This window comes from Paralichthys olivaceus, chromosome 11, assembly GCF_024713975.1.
Source record: "Paralichthys olivaceus isolate ysfri-2021 chromosome 11, ASM2471397v2, whole genome shotgun sequence".
In the NCBI taxonomy this organism is placed as follows: domain Eukaryota; kingdom Metazoa; phylum Chordata; class Actinopteri; order Pleuronectiformes; family Paralichthyidae; genus Paralichthys; species Paralichthys olivaceus.
Genome location: NC_091103.1, coordinates 21,798,670 through 21,811,327, shown reverse-complemented (window position 1 = coordinate 21,811,327; position 12,658 = coordinate 21,798,670). Strand labels below are relative to the sequence as shown.

At 42.7% G+C, this 12,658-nt stretch overlaps 1 protein-coding gene across 1 annotated transcript; it reads right to left on the bottom strand.

Moving 5' to 3' along the window:
• Positions 1–4,486: 4,486 nt before the first annotated feature.
• LOC109630173 (uncharacterized) lies at positions 4,487–12,439 on the bottom strand. Its single transcript, XM_020088195.2, has 9 exons — positions 12,264–12,439; positions 11,117–11,378; positions 10,966–11,030; positions 10,463–10,601; positions 9,126–9,244; positions 8,856–9,036; positions 8,603–8,686; positions 8,418–8,513; positions 4,487–8,325 (listed from the first exon to the last, which is right to left on the bottom strand). The coding sequence occupies exons 1-9, from the start codon at positions 12,383–12,385 to the stop codon at positions 7,987–7,989; spliced, it is 1,407 nt and encodes a 468-aa protein (XP_019943754.2). The 5' UTR covers positions 12,386–12,439; the 3' UTR covers positions 4,487–7,986.
• Positions 12,440–12,658: the final 219 nt, after the last annotated feature.

The window sequence follows — 12,658 nt, the reverse complement described above, 5'->3', positions numbered from 1 at the left end:
TTGTGCACTACCCCAAAAAACACACCCCATAAACCAGCCCGCCCACCCACCCCATAGTCTGCCCCTCTGCTCTGCAGCTGCCAAGAATAAGACAGGCTGATGTGGGGACCCCATGGGGGAGGCCCCGCGCTGGTGCAGTAGTGGTTCTCCAGCCTGAGCGCTCACTCCACTGAATTCAGCCACTTGGCTCTGTTTATTTAATATTCAGTCAGCTGTGGGGAGTAGGGTAAGCCACAGCTTATAAAACTCAGTCAGCATGACCAAGATATAACCCCCCACACCCCCCATTCTCCAACAACCACACATGCACACACAGATATGGACACTAACAAATGCATACATTTATATATCTACTTATCTACACTGATACACCTTTTCCCCCTTGGTATTAACTCCAAGGATTCAGAGTATCCAAACCCAAGACTTTCTGTTTTATGCATGTTCTAATTTTCTTTCAACAACAACAATTATAATAATAACCACTTATGGTTTTATGGCACGTTTTTACATTTTTAAGTGATGTGCACAGAGATAAATCATTAAGGAACTGAAGATTTTAAGTCTCTGGCAGAAAATCTACTTCAATTTCAGGAATAAATGTGTAACTATCTATATAGAGGAACTATTTCCTTGGAAATGAGTAAATACATTTTTTTTTTAAAACACCAATGTCAAAGAAAGGGATAACAAATTCTTGGATCTTCACCAAACTCTAGTGAGTTCTTCCCTGAAACTTACCACATCATTATTCCACCAACTTTCTTGATAATCTGTCCAGTATAGTTTCTGAGAAATCCTGCTGATTAACAAACAAACGCAGATGAAATCAATCATCTTGGCGGAGGAAATAACAACAACCTTTGTTTTCAATGGCACTTATGAGTACAGCAGTGTTCAAGTGTTAAAAATTCAACCAAAGATTCAATGGGTTATTTCCTGACTCTTACACATTCTTCCACCAAGCTTTTTGTGTGTAATCTCACTAACAAACCGACCAACCGACCAACAAAGGTAAATGTAAACTAGTTGCAACCAACAGCATCACTAATGCAGCACAGCTAATGCACACATTAAAACCATACTTGGCCAGTTTGGAGATTAGAAACAAGCCGAGAGAAAAAAGAGTTGCGGTTCGTCTTTTCATCTCCATCTTATGTAAACGATCACACTTTCTCCTCCGTGCACATCAAAGTTGAACCCTGAGACGTAATGAGCTTAACTGTTTGACTGCACAGAAACAAAGCAGGAGGCGAGCAGCACATGAGCTGCAGCACAACTGAGTTCACAAGCGCACAGAGTGGACGAATATGAATTTGTGTATGAGAGGGGAGGGTGTGTGTGTGTATGTGTAGAGTGGGATGGGGAGGGGGGTCTTAATAACTCTCACAGCAGCCCATATTCACTCTACCCTGCTGGGTGCAATCCCAGCATGCTCCATCTATGACTCGACTGGAAGGCTCCATGGCAACCTCCAGGGTCAGGGGTCACGGGGAAAGGTTGCTTTTATCTGCTAATGAGGTCGGTACCTGGGGCTCCTTGTCTCTCCGCCTCTGTCTCTCTGCATATCCCCCATGTGGTCGAAGGCGGGGGGGGGGAGCGGTGCCCATGAATGGCTGCCAAGTGACACCAATGCCATCTTCACTCATCTCCGCTGCCGCCTCGGAGCCGTGCTCTTTGAGTACGGGATGGGGTGCGTTGTTGCCGGGCGGGAGGGGTGACTTGTATTAGGTCCTGCCCTGTAGGGAAGATAACAAACGGCTCAGAAATTGCTGTCCCCCAGTCTGGCTCCTCATTGTGTATTAAGTGTTCACATGCAAATCAAAAATCGCCCCCTGAGCTCCGTGGATGGTGTTCCCGCACCTTCAGCTCGGGAGTTTGATTGATTGCCTACACATCAACATGGTTTGTGTTGCGTTGTACTTAGTGTTAAACACGTCGCTGATTGACGTTATGTTATTTCGCTTCTTACGCACTAATCATTTGTGCTGAAAGAGTCGGGACAGAATGGTCAAACAAAGCATATGATTAACATTCCTCTTTTTAAAATCACTAACAATCTGGCAAACGCACCAGTGCAGTATATCCTCTGAGTTATGGACCGCTTAAAACAAATAAGTGTTGAATGAGCTGCAGGTCTTTCCATTGAGTGAGCTGTTAATGCCCCTGAAAAACACACTTCTCTCGCCAATCTGCCCTCACTATATCACACAAGGCTCATTGGCCCATGTGCCCCTTCAATGGGGCAAACAGGCACCCTCACCAGCCCCCGTCCCTCTCCCACACCCCCTCACTCTCACACACACGCCCCCTGTCATGTTCGCAGGACTGAGAAAGGAGTCCATTAACTCTGATTTAGTGGCAGTGTGATGCAGTCCCCTTTGTGAGGTGGTGACATCCAGTGAATAGGAATCAGAATTTGCTCCCCCTCCTCCATCTTTCCTCCTCTTGGCTCCATGTTCAGGGGATGTGGAAGGGGTCTGTGTGACTCCAGTGGGAGTGTGACGGGTCCAGAGTTGTGGGGGGGGGGGGGGGGGGGGGGGACATGGATTGAGAGGGTTTTGCTGCCACATGTCTTCTGAGTGGCGGACTCTTTGTGCCTGGGCTGGCCTGTTTGTTTAGCCTTTCCTTAGAGAGCTGTCTCACACATTGATGCCTTGTACAGAAGACAGAAAGATGAGCTCAAATAATAAGACGCCCAAAAACAATGCTTTAGATAGTAACTTAAAGTATTTGTAACTTTTGTTTGTGTCGATAGTTTGTGCATGCAAACTGTTTTTTTTCTGTGTAAAGAGTGATTATTAGCAACACTAGCCGTTTTATACTTTAAAATAACCAGGAGTTAATCTTTTATTGTGCTGATTTAAAGTGGTTGAGATATTGTGGCTAAAACGTTGTCTTGTTTACATCTTTTCTTGTCAGCTGACTACTTCTTTTTTGAAGGACACTTTGTTGGTGCAAAGTTGCCACGTTTCCAGAGCAAAGTGTTTACCTGAATAAAATGTTATGCAATTTAGAAATCCAGAGAGGCAAGAGCAACAGCATCTGGTCTCATTCCTCAGAACATTTCCAAAAGTAATTTATTAGGGAGGAATATGAAATCAAACTGTCAGTCCCGTTGGCAACACAGATAGAACATTAACAAAAGATAAAAGATTTTATGGGTATCAGTCCAAAGAGATAGGAAAAAATACCAGCATGAAAGATTTGATTGAAGATGTGATATTTTTATGTTGCAGACAGCTACATCTGGAATTGTAAGTTTTATCAGAAATAACTCTCAGTTTGTTCTATTCCTTCAAATGTGGTGTTATTTCTCAAGCACATTTTATTTTGCAATTCATGGAATGAATTTTTGGTCTGAAAGAATATAAAAATGCACTTGGGTCTTAAGAATGTTCAAAAACGGTCCCACAGCTGTTACCCATGGTATCAATGGCTGCTGCTCATGACCTCTGGCGAACCCATCTATACTTGACTCACCTCTCTCCCCAGCCAGTGACGGGTCTGGACAGGCCCCAACCTCCGGTCAGTGGTGTGGACACAGAAGGTGAGCGACCATGTGATGGGTAGGAAACAGGAGGGCAGAGAGGTCAGGCTCGATTATTCTACCCCTCTCTCTTGAAAAAACACAATAAGAAAATATTTTCACAAACAGGAAGCTTAGCATTTGCTAATGAGTGGAAACAGGTTGAGCATTCACTCCCTGCCCCCACTCAACGCACACATACACACGATATAAGAGTGTATGTTACACCCTGAAGAAGGGGAAATGGGAATAAGGACTCTCAGACACAATGCTTCCTCTGTGGTCACTTCACTGGGAATGTATTCTCTACAGTTCTTTACAGTTTTTACATAGTTACAAAGTCCCTCCAGTACAAGGAGTAGGGGTCACCATGAACAAGAGTGAGGTGAAATATCTGTGTCACCTCTGAAGGATTGAAAAATATAATATTTAATATGAGCAAGTTATGAGTGACATAATGAAAAAGTAGCCAACTTTAGTGTTAATTTTCTTTAAAATATATATATATATAAAATATTCCTTTTCATGGACTTGTTAATATGGAAATCAAATGACCATAATAAGTATTATTAAATTATTTTACTTTTTTTCTGTTCAAAGCAGCTTTGCCATTAGACCACGAATAGACAGTTGGTGTTTCACAAACAACATTGTTACTGTGAGGAGAGTTTTAACTAGCTTAGTCACAACATACCATTTAACAAATAACAAACCAAAATACTGCTTCAAAACAATTCATATTGACTCAGTATAATAACAAAACACAAATACAGTCACATAGCGAGCATGTGAAAAAGTTTGAGGGCTAACATGTTGCTAACTTACCTGACACAGGTGTAAATAAAGACGCAATTCTTCCTCTGCGATCTCAGTCTTCACCGAGAATGAGGCATCGTGGCCGAGCACTCCCCCCTCAGGACTCTGCAGGCATCAATAATCATCACGAGCAGAGGCTGAACAGGTAGATCACAGTTTCTTTACTTTCTAACATTTTACAGAAATTAGGCTTTCAAACCCTTTTACTGAAACTTTGTTGTTATGATATTTTGCATTCACAGTTATGAATTCATCACTTGTTTATAATAAATACATTTTTGTCTAAATAACAGTTTTAAAGATTCTCAGTCAAATCAATCGATCGCACACATAACACACTGAATGGGAAAATACTTGGTGTCTGAATAGAAACTGATATAAAATGTTATGTTGGAGTAGCGAGGCCTTCACCGACATTAAATCCTGGATGGTGGAAACTTCCAACCTGAACTGAAACCCCATTAACATTGTTGAGTTTCGGCTTCCCTCCAGACACGTTAGATCAACCATAATAACTTTGCACGTTTATAGACCTTTGCTCCCCAAATGTCTACCATGTTGCTAATTGCGTCCATCTGTGGCTGGTGTTTTGATGTTTTGTCTCAACATGCAGCTGTACGTTGTGTTTCCAACAGCCTCTGGTGAAAAGTGCCGTGGCCTCAGCGTTATCTGTGTCCAGCCCTTTAATTGCAGCCATGCAGAGATGCTTTGTGATTCACCAGGACGCCTTTGCTCTTTTTTTCTTACATACATGCACAGCTGAGTTCTGGGCTATAATCTAAGTTCCCATTAAAGCGTCCAGCCGATGACTGATTTTGTTCAGACTATAACATCCAGTAGACACCTGCAGAAATGTTTGTGGAAAAAGTCAAAGAAATGATTAAACCCAAATGACCAACATTAAAACAAACATTTTATATGATAGCAAAGTATCTGGTGGATGTGCGTGTATTATACTTTAGAAAACAAATTGGAAAATACATAGGCCCCTTTCTTTCTGAGATACATTCGCCTATAATTATTATTTTTTGCACACATAAAAATGTGTTAGTTACTTTATTACTTTACTCAGTTCGATTGATCGTCCTTTGTACGTTCATCCATGGTCAGTCGGTACGTCAGTCATTCAGTCAGTCAGTAATGGTTAATTAGTCTAATGAAACCGTTCTTTTCTTATGAAAAGTTATATCAAAAATGTACAGATCCTACAGACCACGTCCCATAAAACATCTAGTAAACAGTTCACATTATTGGACAATAACAGTAACAATAGAGGACATTTCGTTAAAATGAGACATTGACTAATAGACACATTTTCTTCTGTTATCTCTTGTGATCATGTCAGACTGGTGTCTTCTAAAGACGTGGATTAAAGCAGTTTCTAATACAAACCAACTAAAGTGAGAATAACTTAGAACCTGAAAACAATTTCAACCAGGTTTTTGTTTTTCAAATAGTTTGAGAAAAATATGATTTCAGGACTTCGGGAAAGCTGCTTTGCTACAGATGCTGTACGGCATGACTTCTCACAAGCTTCAGATCATTGGGTGAGGACACACCGCTTAAATGAGGAGGCTTCTGCACAAATACTCATACACACCTCATATAAACATATTGCTTCTTCTCTTTGGTGTTCATTTGTCCACATACAGGCCTCCTAACTTCCTATGCAGCATTTTGTTGATAATATTCTTTGCACACTGAAACCGTGAGGACAACCCACACACTCCCACAGTGCAGTGGAATTTAAACAGTTCATTTTACTTCACACTTGTGAAAGTTTTGCGAGGAGGTCTTAGGTTTGTCAATATCCGAATATCTGTCCTGTCTTGCAGTGCCATCACAGGGGGGATCAGCACAAATGTGTGCTATGTGCACACAAGTGACACCCGATCTTGAGTAATTGTCAGGATAAGGCGAAGGATTGACCTCTGCCATGAACCATATTTTCTGAAACAACACACACTTGAGCTGGCTTTGAAATAGCCTCTGCTCTGTGAGGAAGCTGGTCATCAACTTTTTAGTGTAACCAAACAAAGCCAGTGGTAATTTAATTCACTCACTCTTACATTCTGAGCAGAGCAGATAGCCGGTGCCCTCTGCTCCTCCCTCTGCTGGCCATGACATCACATGCCAACTATGTGAGGCATGGATTCATCCAGACAGGCCTCATGAGAACATGAAGCAGAGGTTGTTTGGTTTTAACCACGGTTTGTCATTCACATCTAATAAAATCCGCTCTACACTTATATTAAAGCACTTCTTAAATGAACCTGAGAGCAAAGGATCCGAGGCCTTTGTGTTCTGCGTATTCTGATTCTAGGAAAATGTTTCATATTCATGCTGCATGTCATAACATATCTTTTTTTGTATTCATGCCTCTTGTCACTAACTTTAAATAACCAAACACACATCCCCCTCTCCACCCAGACATGGTGTGTTTGTGTCTTTGGTGTTGTGACAGCTCGGATCCTGCAGCATTCAGCTCGCATTCCTTTCATCCCAGAAACCCCCCCCCCAGGGGTCGGGCCCCACCTCTCCCAATCACTGCCCCAGTGTGAGGGAATCAGACAGATGCAGGATCTGGCAGATGGTCAGCAAATCCACGGTCAAATGACATCCACACCATTGCATACTGTACAGTCTCCCAACAACCGGCACTTAGAACCATGGCTGTGAGTGTTTTTGATTCTCATTAGAATTCTGTTAGAGGAGTCAAAAACCTGGTTCAGAAACTGTCAACTCATATGCCTTCAGTGCGGAGATGCAGGGTAATTGAATTTGGATCAAAGACATTCATGTCTTTCAAAAAGGTCTAGAGGGCTGCTCAGTTTTTAGTAATAACAGAAAAGCTTCCGGCGTTGACCTCCACTGACCCTGTATACCTTCCCCCCCCCCCCCCCTGCCCTCGACCTGAAATCCCTGCTTTGAAGGGCTCAAGTCACGGCTCAGTCTGATCGAGAGAGACAGAATGAAAAATTGTTGTGGAAAAGAAAGAAAATCTGGGATTTCTTAACATGCAAGTTGTCCCTCCTGCACATTAGAAGAACGCACCTCTTATGGACTAAAGATTTGTTAAAAAGATACGGTCTTGAACCAAGTCGCTAGATAATGCAAACAATGCAGATATCCAGTATTACATTACACTGTGTTTGATGAAATGAACCAGAAAATGAACATTCTGAAAACACGTAAAACATATGTCTGGACCAAATTTATAAGACACATTGAAGATTCTTAAAACTCAAGTTGTGACTGACCCGACCTTGAAAAAAGGCTCATCTGTTTAACGTTAAGATCGATTCGAGAGAAAAGGTCTCAGCCATGGTCGGGCATTGAAGAAAGATCTCAGTTGAACATATATATTAATGTTGGATAATATGTTGAATGGTTGCTGTGAGACGCTTGTGTTTATACTTGGAATAACTGGTGGGGGTGCGCCCCCTTGTGTTTAAAATCGTGCTCATCTTTGAGATTAAATATTAAGAGAAGATGACAAAATTCTGGATTCTGATACAACAAAAGGAAAAGTAACACAACGGCAATAAATACTAATTTTTGAGGAAACCAGCAAATGATCAACATTTGAAAATGAAAATCCTCTTTTTAAACACATACAAGCACATGTTTATAAAAAGGAAAGTTCACTTCCTCCTTCCAGATTTACGCAGGTGTCCAAAAGTGGAGGAGAACTGCAAAGCTGACCTCTCACACAGTGAGAGAGGAGTGTCTTCTTCCATGTCCGTTTCCATCGAGGACACAGACGCTGATGCAGAGGTTGAATAAGGCTCCAGTGACGCATCACTTGTGTGTTCCAGACGTGGGGAAGTCTCTGGAGAGGCTGGACATGAATCGGTCCCATTGGCAGAAGCCAGGAGCCTTGCATGTCCTTCCTGATCCCCCATCCTAAGTCCCTCCAGGTGGGCCTGGAACGTAGATATTTGTTGTTCCAAGGAGAAGAAACTCTCCTGCACCTTGTCAAACTGCATGAAGAGACAGGTTCTTTAGTCCTGGTGGGTTTTTAAACCTACAACCAACACGGAGCTGTTTGTCTAAGGGGCCGAATTTACTGTACCTGCTCAATGTTGGACTGAAGCAGCAGCTCGGGCCAGACGGACTCACTGCTGCTGCTCACACTGTGGCTGATGTGAGTGTGACTCCACGTTAACTCCTGCAAGACACGAAAAAAAAAGGGATTTCTGAGTGAAGACGGCAGGAAAATATCAGAGGTGGATTTTTCTTGCATGAGAAGAGGATCACCTGCAGCAGCTGCGTGCCGTCGTTCAGATGAGTCTGGCAGCACTGAAGTCTGTTCCTGTAGTGACTCAGGACTGCAAATAAATTCTTTGCCAAACAAATAGAATTAGAAATTACGCTCAAAGGAAGTGACAAAGCAAATGTTGATGTTTCTACCAAGATTCTGCAAAGCAACTAAAACCTTAGTTTGACAAAAGCACACCTCTTATATCTAATAATACCACCACACTGCAGACAGACTTTAACACCTGCTTACCTCTGTGTCTGTCCGAGCCAGAGCCACGTCTCCCTGGCCTCGACCCCCCTCTTTGGTTAGTGTGACCCCGGTGTGCAGCTCCTCCAGCTGAGCCCAGAGGCCGTCCAGACCCTCCAGCATGTCCTTCACACTGGCCTCGAAATCCCCCTGCACCTGGACAAGAGTACGCAGCGACCTCATCCTGTCAGAGCGAAGTGTGTGAAGTTAATCATACTGAAGTGATATTCCAAACAAAAAGAAAAAGCAGATGGTATAAATACTCAGCCTCACCTCTGCTGTAGGTAGGTGCAGAAGAGCTTCACTTTGTGGTTCAGTGTGGAGCCTCCGTCCACCTCATCCAGTGTCACCTCTGATCCAGGATCAGCCTCCTCAACAGCAAGAGACACTGGCTGCAGTAAAAAAAATAGAGGATTTGGTTTAGTTTTGTGGGTTCGTTTGGTTGAACAAGGCCATTAAAACTACTTCTTCAAAATACATGGTGCCATGTAGATCTTTGAATAATTCCATCCACCACACGAAGACAGTGCAATATTCTACCTGTTGCATTTTATATCCGTTCTATACAGACACATCTGTTTAACACATGCAGCTGCTCAAAGAGATATTTCATACAGTTTATAATGCCAATAAACTCAATAATTAATGTGACATTCAACAAAAAGAAACCAACAAATGAAATAAACCCAACACGTGACATTAACTAGAATGTCACTCAGTAGAGCTCATGCACCACCAGGGCCCAAGACTCTGACCCTTTATGAAACCACAATTAACTTCATGTTAGTTTCAGATTTTTATTTTGCACACACTCATAAATATCAGTACCCTACACCTCTGATGTTTTTCATCAAGACCAATGAATTATTCTCTGAAAATAAATTCATGGAGCTATTCCCTGATCTAGATCCACACAATAGATTTTTCCCTGAGCCATCCAACGTCCTTCCACCAAGTTTTCATGTTAATCCGTCCTGTTTTTTTAACTGACAAACATAACGTCCTTGGTGAAGGAATTAACAACAACATTAAAAGGAGGAATATTTTTCAAAGTAAATAAAAAAGTTTGAAGCAAGAGCTTTTTAATAAAGATTAAATTTGTGTTTGGCCTGAGGCTTCTGCAAGAAGCAAAGGTCGTGTTCTTAGTCCAACGTGTCAGAACATTTGTAAGTAAGGTGCAGTTAAATCTTCTGTAGAAAATTTGTGTCATTAATAAAGATGTTAAACATCTGGACACTTTGGGAATTAAGTATAAAAAAAATAGCTCATCATCTGGGTATTTCTTGGCACAAACCTGCTTAATGTTGCACACACAGGAAAGACAGATGGAAAAGAATCATTAAAATAAATCTCCTCTGGCAGTCTGGTTAGTTCAGAGAGCAGACGACAGCCGCTCAGTGATGGTGTGTGTTTTGCTCGGGGTTAGAATATCTGTGTATTCCTGAGTGACACGTTGAATTTCTGTAATATCACCCAAAAACATTTTTTTAATACTGATCTATATGCAAAGAGAAAGTTGAAAAACCACAGGAGATGACAGGGATTGCTGGAGGCAGCCGTGTGTGAGACAGTGTTTGACTTCTTTTATAAAGAGGTTTTCTCTCTCTTACCTCCAGCCTGGAGAGCAGAGCCTGGATGTGGGGGACACTGGGGTCTGGGAGGGGCTCCTGGAGGACACACAGCAGCAGGCTGTTGGCCAGGGCAAGGGCCAGAGGGACGTGGAGGCCTGGGCTCTGGGACTGGGACGCCCTGTAGAAATAAAGAAACCGTGAACATTCTGCTTCATTTTAATGTTTTAATGTTAAATGTTTTGTTTATTTTGCAGCTGCTGGGCATGTGATCCGCCTAAAGGGGGACATGTCCCTCTGCTACTTATCGACCTCCACTGGACACCAGGATCAAATTCAAGCAACTTCTGCACCAATCTAATGGGGTTGCACAGGAGGACTGTTGGAGGTATGAGCTGTACTGAGTGTCACAGAAAAACTGAAATATGTGCTTTGAAAAAACCAAACAAGTGGAATAAAAACACAGGTGGCTCTTTGCATGTATTGAAATGACATTATCTTTGTCCCATAAATAAGTTGTAACTATGGAAATAACAAAGTCTCACCATGAATACTGGATGTTTCTGTTTTCCGTCACCTCCTCCTGCTGTTTCCCCTCTGGTGGCTCCCCCTTGAATTAAAGCAACGTCCCTGAATAAACATGAGACCATTAAGATGCAGGATGAAGTGAGATCCGGCTCATGAGGCCACGCTCACCTGGTTGCGTCCTGGCTGCAGGCAGCACCTCAGGGCCTGAACACAGCCTCCCAGCACCACCCACAGGAAGCACACCAACAGCAGCCTCCAGCACACATCTGCCAGGGAGAGAGTGGTGTGTGGCAGCGTCTCCAATTGGCAGACTAACCACACTACACCTACTGGACCAAAGTACCAGTAGCTTCTCCAGGGTCGCAGAGTCCGCACAACCTGGGACCAGGATGTGAGATCTGGCTGAGCATCCACTGGTGGTGGATTTAAACTGTAGCAGTAAAGAGGTGATGGAAAGAGATGTTCACCGATCGGTTGAAAGAGAGTGAGGGGCGGTTGATTCAAAATAAAAGGGAACAACATCTGGTGCCAAATTGAAGAGAATTGGAATAAATTGTGATGCAAATATAATTTTAAGACTCAAGCACACTAGGTAAGTAATTTGACTGAAGAATTAGTTAAATAAACATTCGGAATAACATTTTTGGTCACAGAAGCCTCTTGATAAGCATCAAAGTTTAGCCCATTTTCAACTCACTGAGGAGAAAATCTGAGAAGGTCTGTTTTTATAGCAACACGTGGCACAAGATGTAAAGTTGCAGAGATCTTTGGCTTTCACACTTGTTATATTTTAAAATCTTGGGATCAGGATTAGAATTTAGGATGCAGTTTTAAGAGTTTAGTTTAGAAATACTGGTGAAGGTGTCTCAGAGACAAAGTTATGATAAAAGATGAGTGTTTTCTGGTTGTCTGCATATTACGTTTGTTGAGTTTATGTGGGAATACTGTCTGCTTGTTTTTGCACGTTTGAAAACTTAATAAAATATTAAAGAGTTTTAGTTTTTAATCAATGCATTGCCACACACAGCATTTATCTATTAGGATGGACCAATGGTTATTCTACAATCCAGCGCTGTGAGGGGTAATTTACAGTTTGCTCAGAACTTGTATCTCATGTGTCATAAACGTTTAGATGTGAACTCAGTCATCAGATACGCTGACAGATTATCAGCCTAATGGAGCAGAATAGCAATTTTCTTTCAGCAGTCTGAGCAGAGAGGACTCAAGACGTCTCCTCCCTGCAGCAGCAGCTAATCACAGACCTGCCACTCAAACCCTGATTCAGACGAGAGGCCTGACCCACAGCTCTACATACCTCTTCAGATTTCCTCTCCTCTCTTCAGCCTCTCCGTCCTCTCTGACCACCTCCATCCATTTACAGCCTCCCCGTCCTGCCGTCCCCTGACCTGTGGCGTGGACGACTGTCAGCTGAGGCATGAGAGCGACTCAGACACAGACATGCTGCCGGAAACTAAAATGATTCGAGCAGCTTACACCTGCTAAAATATGTGATGGTTTGTGTGACAGGACGAACTTGTTGGACTGGTTCTGCTGGAAGATTTGTTTTATTTAAGCAGTGGCTCTTCCCCTTTCCCACATTCTGACCCAGGCAGGAATGTTTTAAACATACTGATCAATTGTTTTGAGGACAAGCCCTGCTCCACCCAGTGGCCAAACACCTCCCCTCCAACAGTCACTTCTTCTTCCTGA

What these genes read in the sequence shown, in the direction of transcription:
- LOC109630173 (XM_020088195.2), bottom strand. Translation starts at nt 12,385, where the DNA reads ATGCCTCAGCTGACAGTCGTCCACGCCACAGGTCAGGGGACGGCAGGA. An exon ending in TGCACCTACCTACAGCAGAG is followed by an intron (nt 9,037 to 9,125) that starts GTGAGGCTGAGT and finishes TCGCTCTGACAG; the next exon opens with GATGAGGTCGCTGCGTACTC. An exon ending in ACGGCACGCAGCTGCTGCAG is followed by an intron (nt 8,514 to 8,602) that starts GTGATCCTCTTC and finishes CGTGTCTTGCAG; the next exon opens with GAGTTAACGTGGAGTCACAC.